The sequence below is a fragment of the Diabrotica undecimpunctata genome, chromosome 4 (genome assembly GCF_040954645.1).
Source record: "Diabrotica undecimpunctata isolate CICGRU chromosome 4, icDiaUnde3, whole genome shotgun sequence".
In the NCBI taxonomy this organism is placed as follows: Eukaryota; Metazoa; Arthropoda; class Insecta; order Coleoptera; family Chrysomelidae; genus Diabrotica; species Diabrotica undecimpunctata.
In genome coordinates, this window is record NC_092806.1 from 4,334,007 (window position 1) to 4,356,906 (window position 22,900).

The window sequence follows — 22,900 nt, forward strand, 5'->3', positions numbered from 1 at the left end:
AAAATGGTGTCAGTATGCGGTGAGTATAAACTGAAACAATTAGAAGCCTTTTACCTGGTCCGTAACCGTTTCGTTGCCTATTTTCCTCTTCCTCTAACATTCTCAAGACAGCGGAATTTTTTAAGTTGTTGGGTTTTCCAACGTCTGGATTGTTGAAGTCGATGCTGAAACAAAATATTATATGTAGCATAGAAATTCACAGTAAAATATCAGTAAAAAAGGAATAAATACTTTTGATGTGGTTTTGATGTGGTTAATTTTCTTACCGCAATTCTATACCAAAAAACATGCGTCCTATAGTGGTGGAAGGACTATAGTAGTTTAATAATAGCAATATAGTAGTAGACTCTAGAGCAGCGTTTCTCAAACTGTGCTTCGCAAAGCATTTACAGGTACTCTGCTATATGGCGATAATAAACGGTTAAACATTAGAAAAAAAGTTCCACTATATCGATGTCTGAAAGCAACAGTGAGATATCATGTCAAATTAACATTACAAGATAATGTTAATTAAATTGTGCAGTAGTATTAAAAATCAGAAATAGATTGTCAAAAATGTATTTTTATTGGATATTTATCTATCATAATCAAGCCAAGGAATGCAGCAATAGCCACTGTATCCACCACCATAGCCTCGCTGTAAAAAACATGCCCCTTTCCTTAAAAGTAGTCTTGGACGAAACCGTGAAGATAATTAATTTGATCAAATCACGACCACTGAATACAAGGTGCTGTTTAGAGTGGTGTGCGATGACATGGGCAGTATACACTCGTCTTTACTTTTTCATACGGAAGTAAGGTGGCTTTCTCGCGGCCAATGTTTAGCTACGCTCTTTGAAATGAGAGCTGAAATTAGAACCTTCCTAATTGAAACCAATTTTGCCTTGGGTGATCGATTGTGTAACGATCATTGGTTAATTAAATTGGGATATTTAACAGATATTTTAACAAGGTCAATTTAGTCAGTCTCTGACTTCAGGGAAAGACAATAACTGTCTTTAATGCTAGTGATAAAATACAAGTGTAAAGGAAGAAATTAATTTTTTGGGCAGAATCGGTGAAAAACAAAAATCTGGATAGCTTTCCACTAATCACAGAATTTAAAGAAGAACTGGAATCGGACATACCTGAAGATGTCTTTAACGAGTTCCACACTCATCTGCTAAATTTACTTGAAAACTTTTATAATTATTTTCTTGGTGACTTCCACGACAAAATTAAAGAAAACTTCTGGGTTGCTGATCCATACCTTGCAATGTTAAAAAAACCAGCTTCCTGAACATCTCATCAGTGTGAATGCCTGATACAGATTTTTGTCAGATAAACCGAAAATTATTCTTCTCCCTTTTGCAAAAATATATTTATGTAACGCAGAATTCTCTGCCTATGTGGCCACTAAAACAAAATATAGATCTTGACTGAATGCGGAACCTGACATTCGATTGCAGTTATCCCAAATTCAACCGGATATTACTAGCCTGTGCAAATCAAATCAGCCATATTCTTCACATTAAATTGGAGACATTACGTTTTTTAAGATTTTAGAAATAGGATCTGTGTGTTCATTTTATTTTTGATTTTCGTTATATGTAATTAAGTTTCTTATAAAAAATTTAATAAAGTGAATAGAAAATGTAATGGTTAATATCCACCCTCCATCCAACTAATATATCTCGTTCTCTGTGGCACCTATACAGGTTTTAGGTGCAATATGGTAAGTGCTTCCTCTGAATAGTGCTCCTTGATCAAAAAACTTTTACGCTGTTCTAGAGCAAGAGTGGACTATATAAAAGAGGCGGAGGGGAGTGATATGTTGCAACAGAAAGAGTCCAATAAAACTAACAGAAAAACTTTAGGAGCTGTTAAAAAAGGAAGATCAATGAATATATATGGTGGAAATTAGAATGCTTACATAGATTAATAATACTTTAATATTAATAGCAGTTTTTGACAAACAACAGAGCATTAAGATGTAAATAATTTAAGGAAAACCGATAACTAAGATCACACAAGAGTTCGATACATTTATTTTCAAGTAATACATGTGATTTATCTGGTAAGTATTGAAGTATCATCTGCATAGAGTGTAAAGTGTACAGCGGAATTTTTGACACAATTTCATTAAGGTAAATAAAGAAATAATATCGGGCCAATCAGAGAACCTTGCCGCACACCCATAGAAATGTAAATGTAATCAGATTTGCAAATATGTATTGATTGCTATGACACATTTGTTAATTAGACTAATTTATTAATGAGTTATTGCTAGTAAAATGATAAAAATCCAAAAAATGAAGAATGGATAAATTAGGGAAGATCTAGGTGAAACAGTAATTGCCGACAAAATGGCAAACATTTCACAATTTAGTTGCTGTATTTAAATTTTATATGGTTATAGGTTATATGTAAGGTATTCAAAACTTTATTGCAAAACCAGATCGCAAATTCCAAAGATGCCAATTAATATTTCTAGAATTCTCAATTTTTAAGAAGTCAGTTTTTTATGTTGACTCATTTTAATAGATTTCATTATGCTTCAAGACTTTGGAAAGTCATTATTTTACTACATTACTGACGAAAACACTCTTCTGTATATATTGGCAAAAGTAATCAAAAGTCCATAAAAACGTGTTTTCCGTTATCTTAATTCTTTTGAATTTGTATTTGAAAAAAGCAGAAATTTTAATAGTACGAAATCCCACTGCAAAATCACTACGTTCATAACGTAGATAATCAAACTTACATTTTTATGGTATCTAACATTTTTTTTCATTTAATTTTTAAATAAAAAACGCTACTCATGCATGTTTTTTATATCAAATGGCTTATTTTCTTCGCTATTTTTTTTTCACTCATCTTTGTTTTTCGTCCCAGTCCAGTAATCTTAGTTTTCTTAAAACGATTTTAACCTCTTCTAACCACTTTTTTATGTCTTCTCCGTCTGCGCTTTTTACTCGCTCCTCCTGTTAATATTTTCTTTGCAAGACTGTTTGTGGATACCCTGTAAACATGTCAGTAGAAAAAACCTCACTTGAGCGCACATTTCCTGGGCATGCCTGAGTTGTAGGCCACTGTTCTGAACACCATCAGCAGCGCTCTGAACAACATCAGTTATGATCTGAACACCATCAGAGGCGCTTTGAACTACATCAGAGACGAATTGACATGATACGTGACACGGATTATATCAGAGATGACATGACGTGACACGTGACATGGACTTTTCATGTTACGTGTCATGTCAATTTGTCTCTGATGTAGTTCAGATTGTCTCTGATGCTGTTCAGAGCGCTTCTGATCATCATCATCACGTAGCGCTACAACCTTGGGTGGGTCTTGGCTGACTGTACAACTTTTTTTCCAATTTGTTCGGTCTTCCATCAACCTAGATATTTAAAACGTTGTACTCTTTCGAAATTGAAGGTGTTGACCGTCACATTTTGTCCTATTCTGTCTCTTCGTGTCGTTTTATTTATACACATATATTTCGTCTTCTCTTCATTTATCTTCAGCCCTACTTCACTTGTTGCTCCTTCCACCTTGTTGAAGATGTCTTTCGTGGATAGGATGGAGTCTCCAACGAGATCTATGTCATCTGCATATGCGAGTAATAGCTTGGGACCTTGTACCGATAGCAATTCCGTTTTTATTTCGGCCGACCTCATGGCTTTCTCTAATACAAGGTTAAAAAGTAGTTTAGATAACGCATTGCCCTGTTTGAGTCCACTGTTGATTTCAAAGCTGCCAGACAATTTATTATTTACACGTACTTTAGATATTCCACCCTCCATACAGACTTTGATTATCCGAATGAGTTTCTTTGGTATTGAGAACTCCATCATGGCATTCCATACTTGACTTCTTTCTACGCTATCATATGCCTGTCGAAAGTCTATGAAAAGATTGTGTATGGGTCTGTTATACTCCCATCCCTTTTCTAGAAGTTTTCTCAGCGTGAATAGTTGATCCATTGTTGATCTGTTGGCCCTAATACCGGTTTGATATTCGCCTAGGACATTTTCAGCATAAGTGATTAGTTTACTAAGAATGATGTTTGAGAGGGTTTTATATGCCGTGTTTAGGAGTGAAATTCCTTTATAATTCGAACATTTTGTGTTGTCCTCTTTTTTGTGGATGCGCACTATTATGTTTTCCTTTCATCGTGCTGGTATCCTTTCTTCTAATCATATGTGCGTTATTAGCTGGTGAATTTGGCGATGTAGTGCGTCTCCCCCATATTTAAGGCCTTTTGGGTTTTTTTAAAGGAGGGATTTTTGACGGGCATGACCGCTGTTATATAGATCTCTTCTTTGTGCTGTTCTTCCTGTATGATGTTTAGAAGGTTCCTAAAATACTCTTTTCATTCTTCAGTTACTTCTTTACCGTCGATTACCATACGGCCTTGATTCTCTCTTAGTGTATGGATGTAATTGGTTCTATGTCTTTTTTCTCAGAGGAAATTGCTTTATAGAATTCTCTGGAGCCTGGTTTGGGCCGGTCTCTCTCCATAGCTTCATATTTTTGTTGTGCATAGTTTCTTTTCTTTGTTCGTATTATTTTTCTTGTTTCTTTTCGGCAGTCGTCATATTCCTTTTTACTTTGGTCTGTTTGCAGTTGTATTGAAGTCTTCCTTACTGTTTGTCTTTTTTCCAGCTGTTTCTGGCATTTCTCGTCATACCATGTTTTTGCCCTCTTCTGCCTATTCCTTCCAAAAATCTTGTCCGTTGTCTTGATTATTATTTTGGCAGTCGTTTCCCATAGCTGTTCTATATTATTGTCTGATGTGTCTCCGTCTATTCCTCTCAGGCTTCTTACGTCTATAATATTGTTCCCATGACGGGCATCTACAATGATGTGGTCAATTTGGTTGCGCGTAATATGGTCGTTTGAGACCCAGGTTTGCTTATGGATGTCTTTATGCGAAAACATGATTGACTTTATTAGCATATTATTAGCTGCTGCAGTTTCTATAAGTCTTAAGCCATTGTCGTTGGATATATTGTGGAATATATCCAACGTTATTTATATAACGTATATCGTTTGCCTATTTTAGTATTAAAGTCCCCGCAGAGTATGCGCATATCTTGTTTGGGCATCATATCTATCTCTCTTTCTAGGGCATCGTAGAAGTCATCCTTGATATCTTCATCCTTCTCTTCCGTTGGTGCATGCGCTGAGATAATCGAAACGTTGTATCGTTCTCCCTTAATTCGTATGTAGCATATCATTTCGTTTATATTGGTCATTATATTTAGTGCTTCTAGAGCTCTACTTCCTTCAGTGATGATTTTTTCCATTTCAGTATTTTCTTCCGCTCTATTTGTAATCGTCATCCAAGGTATTCGAATTGATCCACTTTTTCAAATTTCTTAACCAATGCAATATTGTCTGCAAAAGCGATAACTTAATGTCTCTTGTAGTATAATATTATAAAATCTGCCTCTACACATCCTTGTGGTAGGATAGCTTCTTGGATAATTTTAAATAAAGTTGTGGACAGTGGATCTCCTTGTCTTAATCCTTTTCTTACCATGAAAGTATCTGATAACCTTCCCGTGAACTATGCTAACCTAGATTTTGTTCGTAGCTGCTGTGCAATATTTGTTTCATCGTAAAAATCTGATCAGATGTAGACTTTCCTCTTCTAAACCCTCCCTAATATTCACCTATTTTTTCAGAAAAATATTTTGTTAGTTGGTTTCTTATTAATAAAGCGAATATCTTTTTGTGGATATGAATATATAAATGATATATGAATGCATTTTTCCAGCCTTGTGGTAATTTGTCATTTTTCCAAATTCCTTTTATTAGGTTGGTTATTTATTTAATGAATAGCTGTCCACCTTCTTTGAATATTTTTGCTGTTATACCGTTTTCTTCTGAACTCTAGTTATTCTCCAGCTGCTTTATTATTTCCTCTATCTCCTTATCTGAAGGTTCGTTTATTTCGGCCTCATTATTGCTTTGCTCCGGCCCGGTTTGTGATTGTATTTCATTGGTATTTTTCTCTGGGTTCAGCAGTTCCTCAAAGTATTCTGCCCACCTCTCTAGTTTTCTTGTTAACTCATCTATTAGCATCCCTTCTTTATTCCTGCAGTAGCATGCGATTCCGGGACCTGTAGCTTTATTAACTGTGACTTCTTGGTAAAAATTCTTTATCTCTTTGTTTATTATAACAAAGTTTCTTTCTTTCTTTTTTCTGGAGGTTAGTTTGGCTTGTTTCTTTGCTGCTTCATAACGTTTCCACGTTTCTGTTGTATTTGTATATTTATTTGTATTTTAGCTTTTCTTCTATCTTCTAAATCCCTTTTATAATAAAATTAGATAAAAGTTTTAACTCTTGTGGGAGAATGACTAACCTACCAAACGAAAAAAAGCTTTTCTCATAGTCAGGCCTAATGTTTTCCTTGATGGCGATATAATTTAAATCATCACAAGAAATAGTATTTTTAATAATAAAGCTGTTTTATTTTTTATTTTAGTGCTTTTATTTTTAGTATTTTAGTGCTTTTGCTAGTATATATTTTTTTAAATATACCAATACACGTATACATAAATATATAATTGTTAAATAATCCTGTTTTTAAATAAACTCATAAACACATCTATAAATTAATTTATAAATAAAACAAAAATAGCGTGTTTTTGTCACCACGGTCATAACTGACGTGTTTTTACACGTTTGAAATATATAAACTTTTTGACAGCCAAGGTAAATAGCATGAATTTTCAACATAATTAGAAACATAAGAAATGGTACATTATTAAGGCACAAGACAAATGCTAATCAACAATCTAAAAATATAGCGTAAACTGCATATTATGTTTGTCTACAAAGTACGCAAATTTTTGGTGGATTTCCAAAAAATAATTGTGTACATTTCCAGTACAGTGCATGTACACAATTTAGAACGTTAAATGTCAGGGTGGATGTCGAACTTTATTTTTGTTTTATTAACGTTAGTTTGTGGGTATCATACCTCTGCGTATGGCAGACTTCAAATAATATACTTACAGCGCTACAGGCCAATTTGTTCCGATCATTTACTTTTTCTCTTCAATTTCTCACGCTTATTTCTGACAAATCGTGCTTTACTGCTTTCAACCATCCCCCCTTCATTTTTTCCTTTTTCCCCCTCCTTCAATATTGTTGTAACATTTCGGTTCTCTGACATTCGTATAATATAACCAAGACATCCTAATCTTTAATGTATTTTTATCGTAATTATTGGCTTTTTATACATCCTCATTATTTTTTTAGTTGTTCGTCTTCTTCAGATATTCTCTACTGTCTGTATTCCTACCGAAATTTTTCTAAGTGCCTTTCTTTCCCACATGTCTATTTTCTTCTCTTCTTGAAGGTTTATAATATACATTTCGAGGGCTGCATCATCGTGGGTCTGATTACTGTCTCGTAGACTCGCAGTTTAGCTACTCTTGACACATTTTTTGCTTTCAGTATTGAATTTAGTGTAGCGGTGAAGAGAATTGAAAAACGGGAGAGATGAGTATGGAGAAGTAGTATTTGGAAAGAGTAAAGCTATCAGCAAAGAAGTAATCAGAGAGGGAGAGCTGACAAAAACAATTATTAAAAGTTCAACACAAAGGATACGCGGACGATCTAGCGTTGGTGGTACGTGACAAACAAAAACTAGGAGAAACACTTCTTACGTTGATAATAAAATCAAAGAACAGAGGACTAATAATCAATCAGAAAAAAATATGTTAGCAGAATAACAGAAATAAAAATCGATGAGAATAAATCGGTTACTTTAAATACTTGGGGGTATTAGTGGATGGCAAAAATGTAAGGTGTGCATAAATAAGCGAAATAATTAAAGCGGAGTACGGGGTGTATTGGAAATATCACTGACTACTTAAGAACAAAAATCTGAGCAAAAATATAAAGCCAAAAAAAATATAAGCAGCAATTAGACCGGTGATAGCATATGGAGCGGAAGTAATGTGGCTTACGAAAAAAGATGAAGAAAAACTGTAGAATATAGAAGACTGATGAACCATGAAATAATATATATACCCGAAGGAAAAGACATAGTAAAATTTATTAAAGCACAAAGACTGATATAGTTTGGATACACAGAAAGAAGAGAAGAAGGCGCACTTATAAGGAGGATAACGAACTATAAACCAGTACTTAGAGGAAGACCAAAAATAAGATGGAAAGACCGACTACTAGAGGATATATTAAAGGTAGAAATTGCAAACTGGAGAGAAAAGATTCAACACTAGAAAGAATGGTAGCAGAAAAAGAAACGGATGGATGGATCAATGGATTAAAAAAGCTCATGGAACTGACCGACCTATAATCTACCTAGACTCATCGGCCTATATATTGAATTTAGTGACCCTGCCGCTCTGCTCTTCTTTATTAATCTTTAGTTTATTTCTTTTTCTTCTTTTCCCGTGTTCATTTTGGTTACTCCTAAGTATTCAAATTCTCTCACTTTTTATAACTATAGACAAGCCTTTGTCTCTTTCATTTTGATATATCTGCTATCATTTGATATGTCTCCTCTCATTCCCATATATTGGGTTTTGATAGGTTTATTTTTAGTCCGTATGTTTTAGATTCATCTTCAAATTTCTAGAAATTTTTATTTCTCGCTAGTATTACCACATATTTGATCTTTTTACGATTTCTTCTATTACCTATTACGTTGAATAAATTCCTTGATTGCGGATCCCTTTGTTTTAAACCTCTATTTACTATAAACTGCCTGAAAAAGCTTTATTCCATAGTACCGTATACCTCGTGTTCCTAGACGTCATTTTCGCAGGTCTTATAAGCTTTTCTGGTATTTCTAATGTTTTCATGGCCTCTTACAGCATTCTTCGGTTTATGAAGTCGTATTCATGTTTAAAATCGATAAATAACATAATATGTAATCCTCAGTTTTGTTCGTATCTATGACATTAAATGAATTTAACATACTTTTTTCATCAATAGTGGTTTTTCCGGGTCAAAACCATCTCTTGTATTCTTCGACAACTTAGTTTTCATATTTCATTTTTATTTTCCTAATAATTTTTGCAAGTATTTTATAGACCACTTCTAATAGTGCTATACTTGCATAGTTTTTGCATTTCGTTGTGTCGCCATTTCCTTCTTCCTTTGCCAAACTGCTAACATTAAGCCGATAAAAGTTCACGCCAAAACGGAGAAAATATTTTAATTTTTATCTTATTTTACGCAAATCATATTTACATATTTTCGGTAGGTAGTCTCTGCTTTTTTCAGTACAGTGCATTGTTAGTTTAGGCCTTTTGCCAATGAACCTTTTGCAATGGACCTTTGAGTTTTGATGATGATTACCTCTTCTATAATTTGTTTGCTGTCCATCCAGACATCTATTTAGGTTATTTTGCTAAAGATATTTCCAACCAACATAGAAAAACGGAGAATTGTCCAAAGAAAATAGAAAGGTATACAGTCCTAGAATTCTTGGAGGCAGCAAAAGAAGTAAGTGAATTCGCAATAAAATAAGAGAACAGGATTTAAATAGCAGGTGCATGTTAGCTGCCTTAAAAGGCACGCTACCACTTTATTGAAAGACAAGATGAAATATGCAGCAAATAGATTATCTTTGATAATCTATAGATTTTTGAAGTTGCTTCCAAATAAGTTTTAAGTAAAATAATCATATGTTTTAAACCTACATATTTTACAATACCTACCATAGCCTTCACCATTTCAAATATGATTATTAACATGAATTTAAAATTTGTTAAATGATTTATGAACCTCGAATCAAATTATGACGTATTACGAATAGCAGATTAAATTGTATTAAGTAACTGTATAGATAAGAAGGTAAAACTTACCCCACTGCACCATTTTCTAACAGATGGGATTCCCTATCCAATACTTCCTGAATGTTCTGTTGGGAATATAGACCAATCGGAGAATTAAACTGTTTATTTACCAGTCTTGCCATTTTGTCGCTAATAATCGACTTTCGTATCTAATCTACACCTGCAAATAAAATGAAATTATTGTAAATTTGGGTATTAATCAAAAAAATGGATTAAACAAAAACTTTACATATTTCCCTATTTTATAAATCTTGTCATTCTGCAGTTATTGATAACTATCTTTCCATCGATAAGCTTTTGAATTTTAGAGCTGGTACTCCAAACAAATTAAATATGACGTTTAGAGTACGGTTGGGTCTATACTCGTACTCTTAACTGACTACTTATCTGATATGTGGTTATAGGGACAACTACCCGATAGAATAATTACGGGAAAAAATATTTGACTATCAGAGGTGTAGCAAACAAATATATTAGGGAAAGTCTAGTAGTGCCACTAATTAAGTTCAAACTTCGAGAGAATAGGTCAAGATGGTCGAAGATCGCCCAACAGCAAGAATTATTGAGCAAAAAACAAAGAAACTGTAAGACTCTTAGATACATATCTGTAAACAACCATGTGGTGTGAGCCACTATAAAAACTTCTTTTGAAGAAATATAATTAGGAAAGCCGACATTGTGTAACAGTGCAAGTAACGAAAATAAAAGAAAGGTAAATAAGAAAAGGAAAAGAAAAGTCAGTGGTTGACGTTCCAAATTAGAAAAACTTCAGAATTAGATATATTCCCATTCCTAGGGGCTATATAAATATTCCACCCTAGGTATATTCATAGACAATGGGGGAGCGTTTGATAAAAAAACATTCCCAACCATTAGCCAAGAGCTCAATGTCATGAATGTTCCCCTAGCCGTAAACGAATGGATATTCGGTATGCTCTCTAATAGAGCAATACGCAAAAATGTAGAAGACGTTTTTGTTAGAGGCATGGTTACGAGGGGGTGTCCACAAGAAGGGGTGCTATCACCATTCCTCTGGAACATAGTTCTAGATACCCTGGTTGACCAAATCAAGCGGTAAGTTTTAGAACACACCATGTGAGAGATTACAAGTTGCTCTTCTACTAAGAGAAACATGCTGCAAGGAACACTCACTATCTATAAATCCTAAGAAGATAGAAATGGTCCTCTTAACCAGAAAAAGAATAATCACGGGTTTATTACCTCAAAGATTCTAAACTACAGTCTAAACTTTTCTGACGAGGTGAAGTCTCTTGGTATTGTCCTTGACATGAAGTTAACATGGAACTCACAATTAGAGGGTAGAGCTAAAAGAGCATATTATATTGCCTATGAGCAATGTCGATGAAAAGTCGGACGCACCTGGGGACTTTCGCCCAGGCTGATAGACTGGGTCTACACTGCTGTCATAAGGTCAATGCTAACTTACGGAGCTATTGCTTGGCTACCGAAAGTGCTACAGGCAACAGCGATTCAAATTAAATCAAATTCACCGGATAGCTTCCATAAATATAACAGGTGCCATGAAAACAACACCAACTGCTGCAATGAAGTTGGTTATTGGCATCACTCCTACAGACATATATGTCAAAGAGGGGTGGCGCTGGTGACAATGATGCGACTGCACTCATCTGGTGCAAACCTTGATGTAGGAATGGGACAATTGAGAATTCGTTTTTTGGGGGGGGGGCTGGAGGCGCTACCCCTGCTACGAGCAGGCTGCGACTCAAGTAACTTTGACAAACCGTACAAAATCGAAACAAGACAGTATAGGGAGAGAAACGTGGCAACTGCGTATTGCATATACACTGATGTCAGATCACAAAACCTAAGAATAAAGTGGGATATGGGCAAAAATACATAGCTCAGACAGAACTGGCTGGTATCTTCATAGCCGCAAAAGAAGTAACCCAAAAAAGTATAACCGGGAAAACTATAATAATCTGCACAGACAGCAGACAAGCGCTACTAACCTTAAATAGACCACGTATCACCTCAGAGTTAGTAATGGAGTGTCCTGAGTCACTAACAAACGCTTCCGATGATAACACCATCATATGAAGGTGGGGGAAAGGACACAATAGGACTAAAGGCAACCGCATTGCTGACCAATTGGCTAGAAAGGCGGCAGGCCTAAGACTCTTAGGACCTGAGGATCTTTTTGGTTGGTCAATTACAACAATCGCGGAAATTGTCAAATGTCACTCTCATACGCAAATCGCAAAAAGATGGGAAGAAGGGCAAGGATGTAGACTTGCCAGGGTAACACTAAGTAACCTTGAAAAGTCAGCATCAAAAGAGTACTTGGAAATGACTAGGAAAAAATTTAAACTAGACAGTTGGTTTTTTAACTGGTCATTGTGAACTAAACAAACACCTTCACACACTGGGGCTAGTAGACACACTTCTATGCAGGAAGTGTGAACGAGAAGACGATACTGTAGAGCATGTCTTATGGGAAAGCCCGGATTTATCATTAATACGAGAGTACGCGTTCGGCGATTCGTGGCGCACATCTTCCCACATAAGGGAGATGTCCCCTGGTGACTTGTCCACCTTCCTAGAATTGGCAGGATGGACAATGAGCTAAGGACGACAGCTTCCTGGGAGGATGCACAGTAGGTGAATTGTGGCCTAAGTGCTATAGAACTTAACTCGCCCTTCCTAAACTAGACGGATAGCCCCATTCCTAGGGACGCCAAATTTAAAGTAACCATTAGTTGCTGTTGTATGCAGGCCATTTACAAGTTTAAAACAATTATTGTTTTCTTGTTTAGGAGTTTATACAAAAATTGGACCGCATGTTACCTTATTCAGATACAAACTGATGCAGTATCGGTAAACATAGATAGTCCCAACTATAACTTCAATCTAAAATTATCTCAAAATAAGTTTTATTTGCTGTTTTCATTTTTGTAAACCTAAAGCTTTTTGTTTGTATTTAGATTATTCATACAAAAGATTGCTTTGATTGTTGAAAAAAAATGTTGGCTTTGAAACCAATAATACAGTAAGTAGTTACTATAAATATTACTCGTTACAGTAAGGTGAACAGACACAAGTGAATGGCAAAAATAAAAGTCTGTGACTCACATCTGCTGCATGATTACCATGATCTTAATTCAAGTGACTAATTGTTTTTGTACATCAAATTGCTTTGTACACCGACGATTTCTAGAACAGTTAATTATATTTATTTTAAAGATATTTGCTAAGATTTTTCAAGTAATAGAAATGACCTGTATTCTTTCTATTATTATAGAATACTGTACAATGGATTTGGAGGTGTATGAATCATTATTATATTTTTAAAATCATTTATTTTTTTCTATAATTACAATGTGGTGATCGTCAATGTCAACCAGATAATAAAAGAGATAGCCTACTTTTAGTAGTATTTTTTATTAGTTTATTTGTTTGTGTATTTTGAGTTTTTATAATTTATGTTTATGTTTTGTGTTTGTGTATTGTGTGTTGCGTATGTACTGTGTATAATTGTACATGATATATCTCCGATATTCTATTAATTCGCTATTGTTGGTATATTCTTGCTGTTGACTTTTTCTTTCAGTATTTACAAGTGTCAGTGTAAACACCACAATAAAACACCACCCTTTACGAAGGACTCTAAGAGACACTAACAGGGCTAAAATTAATTATTACAAGTCCGATCTCAAGTCAAATACGTGGCTTAAATATTGATCATTTTTTTACTTAATTAATGGCTTTGGATAACTTGATCTATTCAGCAACGATAATGTATTTGACTACTTGAATTTTTTAATGATGTATTGGCCTAATGCATTTAACAAAATAGTACTTTGCCTAGAGGTAAATTCAAAACATATTGTAAACATCAGTACGCCGCAATACTGAATTGGTTACTCTGTATTTAACTGAAAATATAGTTAGACACCGAATAAGATGGGCAGGTCACGTGGTACGATCAAAGGATGACAGAGTGTTAAAGACAAAGACAGTGTTTTTTTTAAAGACCAGATAGTAGAAGATCAGTAAGCCGACCGAGAAAAAGATGGAAGAATGACGTTGAAGCCGATTTATCTAAAACTGGGGTACAACAATGGGAAATAGAAGCGCAAGATCGTAGCGGATGGAGGGCGATAGGGATAGTGCAGTGAAGAAGAAGAAGAAACATCAGTATCACAAGAATCAGTAGATTGGACATAGAGAAACCGTACTTTCGTTCGTTGTATTCATGGCCCTAACCAACTTAAAGTGAATATTTAGTACCAATAAGTGATTACATAATATAGGGATACTTTTCACGCTGAGGTGCCTTTCATATCATTTATTAGAACACAAGACAGGCAACGGCTAGGAGGTAAATATATACCATAAGGATAGACAGAGGGAACAAAGCTAGATTTATACATTCACATTATAGATTCCTTTCAAAATTTTTCTTTTAGTCCTTTTTAGATATCCTCAAAAAAATTGGTTAAGCCTAATATTACGACGAGAGATATGTAAAATAGAAGATTGACTCCAAGGAAGAGGTATTTGTTCTTTTATCAGAATAGATACTTAAATAGCAGCATCAATATATATATGCACCCGAACATCCAATGATTGATATCGTCTATGTTACCATTAAAATCGCAGAGTTCTGTTTCACTTCTTCTTTTCCTTCTTTTTCCTTCTTGTATGTAGGCTTTAAAGCCTATTTCTTCTTCAATATTAGCCTCCTAAATTGTTTAAATTATCGTTCCATCTTTTTCTTGGTCTGACAATATCTCTTCCTCCATTTGGTGACTTATCTCGTGCTATTCGTATTATCCTATCCTCTGCCATTCTACTAATGTGCTTGTTTCACTTCTGTTTCCGTTTTATCACCCATCCATTTAAATCTTCTATTATGCATGCTCTTCTTATGTTTTAGCTTATCTCCTTATCCAACAGATTTTTCCGTGATATTCGTCAAAGTATTTTCATCTCTATTGTTTCTAGCAGTCGTCTTGTTTTAGATGTATCAGGTCTTGTCTCCGTCGTGTATGTTAATGTAGGTCTAATTGCTGCTTTATAAATTCTTGTTTTTGTGTCTTGTCTTAGGTTTTTGTTCTTCCAGATTGTGTTATTAAGAGATCCCGCCGCTTTACTTGCTTTTAAGCATTGTTGTCGTCTTTCTTCTTCAACATCTTCGTAACTAGTTATGTCTATTCCCAGATGTATAAATCTTGTTTCCTACTTTTTTATTTTTCCGTCAATTTCGATTTTACATCGTAGTGGGTATTTAGATGTTGTCATATCTTTGGTTTTTTCTGCTGATATATTATATTTCTTGGCTGTTAAACTTGTTTCACTTAAATTAAGTCTACAAAGATAGGCTTTCACAGTAGTATGATTAACAAGGCATCTAACAAACATTGAATGAACTTTTTTGGGACGACTTCTTGCAGCAAAAGGTACAGTAGGTAAAACAGCATGAATTTTTGTATAAAAGTTCTTACTGCTGTTACAGAAAGCATTCCATTCAATTTCTTAATTTTCTTTTAATTCTTGTTTACGCAGCGAGACTAAATCACTTCTATTGATCGAACTAATTTCTAATCATTTTGAAGTTGCTTTTTTAGACTTTACCCAAATAAAAGCGACTGAATTTCTTTTAAGTATCTTTAGTTGATTTTCTAAAATTTAAACGATAACACTGTTTTTGTATATATGTTCATGCGAATTATCTAAAGCAGACAACGCAGATTTTGAATCCGACACGATTACTATTTGTTGATCAGACATTTTCTTCTTAATAGTCCATTCCAGAGCTTGATATATTGCAAACAGTTCTGCGGAATAAATGGATCATTGTTGGTTTAATTTAAAAATAATGTGTTCTTGATTGCTTTGGATACATATTGCACAACCAACTCCTAAAATGGATTTGACACATCTGTGAAAATATAAATGCTGCAGCTAAAGTTGAAGAATTTTTGTTATGCGACCATTTTTCAACTAAGTTAGACACAGATATGTCAGATATTTTTTACAATAGGTAGGTTTGCTTATTACCTTGACATTAAGGGACAAACTTTTTAGTTAAAAAAAGACGTCTTAAATGTAATGGAGGTTCCATACAGTCGGCTAATAGATTTTCAGTAGGTGTAGATTTAAGTGCACCTAAAACCAAACGCAGAGCTTTGTACTGGATTCGCTCTAATTTTTTAAGTCTAGTATTTGTAGCAGACCCATATAAAAAGCAAATATAATTAAGAATTAGCCTGGTTTATGCCTTGGTATAAAACATTAGATTAACTTTAGGATCAGTGCCCCATTGGTGACGGTTAACTACCTTTAAAACAATTAGGCTTCTTTCGCATTTAATTAAACAGTTTTTAATATGTTCTTCCCATGTTAATTTAGTATCAAGTGTGAGGCCGAGATAAGTATAGTGTTTTTGGACAGGTATAATAAGATTATCAATTCTAATACTGGATATATTCGGTAAGCGATGGCAAGTAAACAAGAGCACTGCAGATTTATTCGAAGTAAGTTCCAACCCTTGGTTAACAAAGAATTCTCTTGCATTGTCCATAATCCGTTTTATTGAATCAATACATTCCTGATGAAGAATTTTTCGAAGTATAAAGACAGAAATCATCGGCGTATTGTAAAATATTACAATTAATACCCATACCATGTAGATCCATAGTATATAGATTAAACAACACAGGGCTAAGCACAGATCCCTACGGCAAACCTTGATAAACTAACCTTGGTAAATGTTGATTATGTTGGCACAAATATTGCCTACACAAAAAAACTCACGACAACACAAAATTGGAAACAGAATAAAAGTTTCTAGTAAGAAATAATGACTTCGCTATATTGAATAATCTTAATTTAGAAAATATCTTTCTTTCCGCCGTTGGTAATTTGATTGGCAGTTACTTCAGTGGTTTTCAACTTCAAATCGGCCAAAAGGGTGAAACGAACTATAGCAAATCTGCCGAATTCTCCAGAACTTGTATAATAGTCAATAAAAGATTAACTACAAGCCAATTTGCTGCATTACGACTCGTATACAGCAAACAGCCTGCAGATAAGATAAAAAATCTCTTCCAATTCTTGCTATTTGTTTCGAAAAGTGCTCCACTTATAGGTAATTTTTTTAAGAATAATTAATAAGTTACATTTTGTGGCCCAACCGGTATAGAAAACTTACTTTTTAAAAAAATCGTTAAATATAACTCTTGGCAACCTTTGATAGTTAAAAACATATGTATCTATCATTTATATTGTCAGAAAGGAAGATCGCGAGAATTTTAAATTAACTCCACACAATGTTTGGATGTTAACTATTTGAATTAACCTCCACAGAAACAAAAAATTCCTAGACGGCTTAAAATAATCTAGTTTGATTACATAAAACTGTTTTCGGATGTTTTGTTAAGGATCAATTTAGATTCTGTAAGAGTTTGTCTTAATTTATGATAGAACACGATTTTAAGTAGATTTCATGATAAAGAAATTTTAGTTATAAACATTATATTCTAAAAATAATTTCATCTTTATTATTGTCGACAATACTGTGTTATTGACATCTTCGTCTAATGTCTAAAATTTGATTTTAAGACAGAAATATCCATATTCTTCATCCAAAAAAACATATAAAATTAAGCAACCAGAGATATTAGAATATAAAAAAGAAAACTGACAATATCTATCAAGCTTTAATGAAGTTCGACAGACGATACAACAATTGGCTAACAACAAATGCCCAATTTACAGCTTAACCACACTGGTGAAATATTTTAACACCATGCCCAATTCCAAATCCCTTTACTCTACCTTTATAAAACTATCTATAAAACTATCTATTGTAGTCTCATCACACCAATCGAAAGTATTTATTGTGAATTTGGTGAACTGTCCCTAGAAGACAGAAGACTTTATTTGTGTAGCATACGCCACAAAAATCAGGTCTAACTGAAAAAACCCTAGTATTCAAAACTGTTTTACAGAAAATTTCCCAAATCTCTTCATAAATAAGCCAAGAACGGCCAAACCCTTATACGCAAGGATTAGTAGCTACTTAAAATAATTACAAAGAAAAGTACAAAGAAACGTACAAGGAACACCACAAAAAAGTACTTAAAGAAATAAAATTAACAAAAGAATCCTGTATGTTAGAGAAATGCTTAGAAATAGAGATCCTACAGAAAAAACATGATATATTCAATATGCACAGGAAGATCAAAGAAATGGCAAGAATATATAGAACAACAATGCCCACCGCACTGTTTAATAAAGATGGAAACATACTATTCAATACGCAAGAAAAACTGGACAGATGGCAGGAATATAATAGCAGAACTGTTCAGTGACATCTAACACATTGAAGTATATGACAAGGTCGAGAATGGACCAACAAAAACAAAATCAGAAGTAAGATCTGCTATAAGTCGTCTAAAAAACAGCAAAGCGTCAGGACCTGATGGAAAATATGCTGAGGTATTGGAATTGATAGAAGATAATCAACTTGACATTATGACAGAATTATTTAACCATATATATGAAACAGGAACTTTACCAAAAGATTGGTATATGTCCATATTTATACCACTGCCAAAAAAGCAAATACTAAGAAATGTGAAGAACACCGAATCATTAGCCTCATGAACCACTCACTCAAAATATTCTTAAACATCATCCATGCATGCATATACAAGAAATTGGGGGAGGGTATTGCTGATGTACAATTTGGATTTCGCAGCGGTCTTGGCACAAGAGAAGCACTTTTTAGCATACAAGTATTGATACAACGAGCAAGAGATGTTAATACAGATGTCCTTGCCTGTTTCATTGACTTCGAAAAGGCATTTGACAAAGTAAAGCATGAGAGGCTTATTAAAATTTTGCGAATCGACATCGATGACAAGGATATAAGAATAATACCCAATCTCTATAGGAAACAAGTAGCCAAGATTCGAGTAGACAATCAATCATCCGATGAAGTCCCAATACAAAGAGGATTACGACAAGGTTGCATACTCTCGCCTTTGCTGTTTAATGCGTGCTCTGAATATCTATTTCGGGAAGCTTAGGAGAAACGACTGATGGCGTGATTGTTAACGGTGGAGTAATAAATAATCTAAGATATGCAGACGACACTGTCCTTATTGCGGATAGTGCTGAAGGATTACAAAGACTGATAGATCAAGTAGTTAACATCGGTAGAAAATATGGAATGAAACTTAATAATAAGAAGACGAAAATTATGATCATAAACAAAAACCAAGATACAGATGCAAAGTTTATGGCAGACAATGAGGTATTGGATAAAACAGAAAAAATAGCATCCCTAGGATGCAACATCACAGACAGCTGGGATCATACATACGAGATTAAATGTAGGATCGAAAAATCAAGGAGTGCCTTCCAACAGATGAAGAAAGTTCTCTGCAATTTAACCTTGAACTTACATCTCCGACTCAAAATAGTTAATTGTTATGTGTTTTCTGTTCTTATGTATGGAGCAGAGGCATGGACACTCACTGATGTGTCTTGCAGACGGTTGCAGTCTTTCGAGATGTGGTGCTATCGTCGCATGCTCAGAATATCATATTTAATCTACATCATATAACTAACGACGCAGTATTGCAACGTTTACAAAAAGAACCTGAAGTCTTGAAATCCATTAAAGAAAGAAAGTTAGCATTCTTCGGACATATAGTGAGAAATGAAAATAAATACAGAATCCTACTATTGAGATTAGAAGGGAAAATAGAAGGAAATAGAGGACCAGGATGCCGCCGAATATCCTGGCTTAAGAATTTGAGAGAGTGGACAGGTATGACCACCACATATCTATTTTGAACAGCTGCTAATAAAATACGATGGGCCATTGTAGTAGCCAACATCCATAGAGGATAAGCACTAGCAGAAAAAAATGAAAACAATTAAACTACAAGTTCCCAGAATGCTTTCCCTTCCAGTCGTCCTCAGTACCTCCATGGCAAATAAAGAACCCTCAGTACCTAACCCGCCTTATTTTTTTCCACAAACATTCAACAAACCCACAGTTAATCAAATCCGCCTTCAATGATATGCTTTATAACTACAAGGATTATACACATATATACACAGATGCATCTAAATCAAATGAAGATACTGGTGCTGCAGTCATAACCCCAACACCGACAAAAAAATACAAACTCCCTTCGAAAAACTCCATTTACTTTGCTGAACTATACGCTCTATACCAGGCCATCCTTGTTGTCAACGCATCCAATAATTATATTATACTCACAAACTCTTCATTACTAATTTAGTAAGTAATGCATTGATTAGTGATCACTGATCAGTGTCTGGGGGGCTCGGGAGACTGAGACCTCGGAAGCCCTGAAGACGATATCGAAGAGGATGTTGAAAACTCGGCGCAATGATAATCGACGCAGTTCAACCCATAAAACTGTTGAGTTTAATATTAATTCCTGTAATGGTATTAATCTTAGCTCTAAGCTTAAGATAAGTGGGGCGTGTCTGAAGGCCCGTCTTGACTTAATAACAAAACATGTTATCAACAATGTTGTTTAACATCAAGTATTTCAATTGAAGTATATCTAACAATACTGGCGATATTTCTCCAAATTATCTTAGTATTTCCTTTGATACTACAGCTTGAGCATTAATTGGAAACATAACAAGACCCCCTCCACAGAAGAACCGTTGAACACTATAAGAGAAAAACAATACAATATAGAACTACTCCAAGAACAATCTATAAGAGAACTATACCAACAACGTCTAGACCAAACATTAATAGAAATCAGATACGGCAACATCGAAGAAATATACGAGCATATAAAGGCGAGTATAAAGCAAGCAGCATTCGAAGCCCTTGGGGAAAAAGAACATATAACAAATAAACAGCACTATTATGGAATAAATGAACCAACAAAAAAAATAATTCAAAAAAAAAGCAACTATACAGAAAATGGCTGACTACAAACAACGATGAAGTTTATAAAGAATATAGAGAAAAAGATAGAAGAGTGAAAAAACAAATAACACAGCAAAAGAATGAAGAATGGGAAAGAATCTGTTTAAATATTGAAACATATATAGGAGGTGCAAGAACTTCGGAGTCATGGAAAGTACTGAGAGGATTGAAACAAAACTCAAAAGAAAAAATTAAATTGGGAAATATACAGGACAAAGAATGGAAGGACTACTACAAGGAACTATTAACAGAACAAAGACCACAATTCATTGGAAAAGAAAACAGGCGAAGACGAAGCAGATTCCCACAACAAGAAATAGAAATAACAGATAGGGAAATGAGAACGGCCATAAAAGCAATCAAAAATAAGAAAGCACCGGGACCTGGAGGCATCTCACCTGAGCTTATAAAATACGGATCAAAAAAATTACACCGGATGATACAATGGATATTTCAGAAAGCCATAAATGGAGAACAGCTCCCAAAGGAATGGACGGCGGCATATTATATGACATCTATATTTAAGAAAGGAGATAGAAAACGATGCGAAAACTACAGAAGAATAAGCGTAATATCATCAATAGGAAGATTATATGGGAAGATACTGCGAAAAAAGATAGAGCAAGCGATAAAAGGCAAAATCGGAGAGGATCAGGCAGGCTTCACGGCAGGAAGATCATGCATAGACCACATATACACACTGGAACAACTGTTGGAAAAAAAAAGCAAAAAATAGAGAAAAACACTTGGCATTTGTGGACCTGAGAAAGGCGTATGACTCTGTACCAAGGTCAGAACTATGGGAGGCAATGTACAAATTAGAAATACAGACGGAACTCATAGAAGCTACAAAAGCTCTGTATAAAGAAAATAAAGTGTCCATTAAAATAGGAACAAGAATCATAGGAGACTTCACCACAACAAAAGGGCTCCTGCAGGGTTGTTCCACATCTCCAACCCTATTCAAAATATACTTCGAGAAAGCCTTGACTACATGGAAAAGAAAATGCGAAGGCATGGGAGTACCGGTACGGAACGAATACCTATATACATTAAGTTTTGCAGACGATCAAGTAGTGATTGCACAAGACCAAGACGACCTCAGCTACATGATGAAGAAACTACAAGAAGAATATACCAAGGCTGGCCTAGATATTAACCTCGCAAAAACAGAGTACCTATCTACAAGTGAAGAAGACATAGAAGATCTACAGATTGATGACAACGTAACAATCAAAGGAAAGGATAAATTCAAATACCTGGGGTTTATAATCACGAAAAAGGCAACAACAGAGGAAGAAATTACACAAAGATTAGGACAAACAAGAACAGCAATCCGACAACTTAACTCAGTATGGTGGGATAGACACCTAAATATGAAGACAAAAACGCAGATTTATAAAACATTAGTGCGAAGTATTATGACATATGGGGCTGAAAATTGGATCATAAACAAGAAAAACAGCAGTAAGATAGTAGCAACAGAGATGGAATGCCTGCGAAGATGCTGCAGGGTAACAAGAATGGATAGGAGAAGTAATGACGAAATAAAGCAAAGAACATCAATAGAAACAGACATACTAACATATATAGAACAAAAAAGAATAAAGTGGTATGGACATGTAAGAAGAACTAGCGACAGCAGATGGATAAAGAGAATAACCGAATGGAGCCCCATAGGAAGGAGGAAAAGAGGACGACCCCGAAAATCCTGGAGGAACGAAGTAGACGACGCCATGAGTAAGAGAGGACTAAACGATGGAGAATGGAACAACAGAGAGAGATGGAAACGGTTGAGCGAGGGAAGGCAGTGAATACTGTAGAATCCCTAAATATATATATACTACAGCTTATTTAGGCACTATAGGAATTTAAAGCACTGATTTAGAATTTTCAGTAACAGTAGAGACGACAAAAATTACCTGTAGTACTTAATGATTTGTTATGAATGTAGGATTGGAACAGATATTTCTCTGTACTAATTTAGTGGACTGGATCTTGGTACTTACTGTAGCTAACAAAAGGACACATAATGATGATTACAAGAAAGTTCATCGTAAGAGAGATTCCTAATAGCAAAGCAATTCGAAG

General features: G+C 34.7%; 1 protein-coding gene across 3 annotated transcripts in view; it reads right to left on the minus strand.

Moving 5' to 3' along the window:
* LOC140439063 (uncharacterized) overlaps positions 1-22,900 on the minus strand; it is a 69,883-nt gene that overhangs the window by 42,974 nt on the left and 4,009 nt on the right. For all 3 annotated transcript variants that reach the window (XM_072528713.1, XM_072528714.1, XM_072528712.1), the window contains exons 2-3: positions 9,844-9,994; positions 55-164 (exon numbers count right to left, since the gene is read on the minus strand). In XM_072528713.1, coding sequence (XP_072384814.1) covers positions 55-164; positions 9,844-9,956 — 223 coding nt within the window. In that variant the 5' untranslated portion in view covers positions 9,957-9,994. The remainder of the gene's footprint in view (positions 1-54; positions 165-9,843; positions 9,995-22,900) is intronic.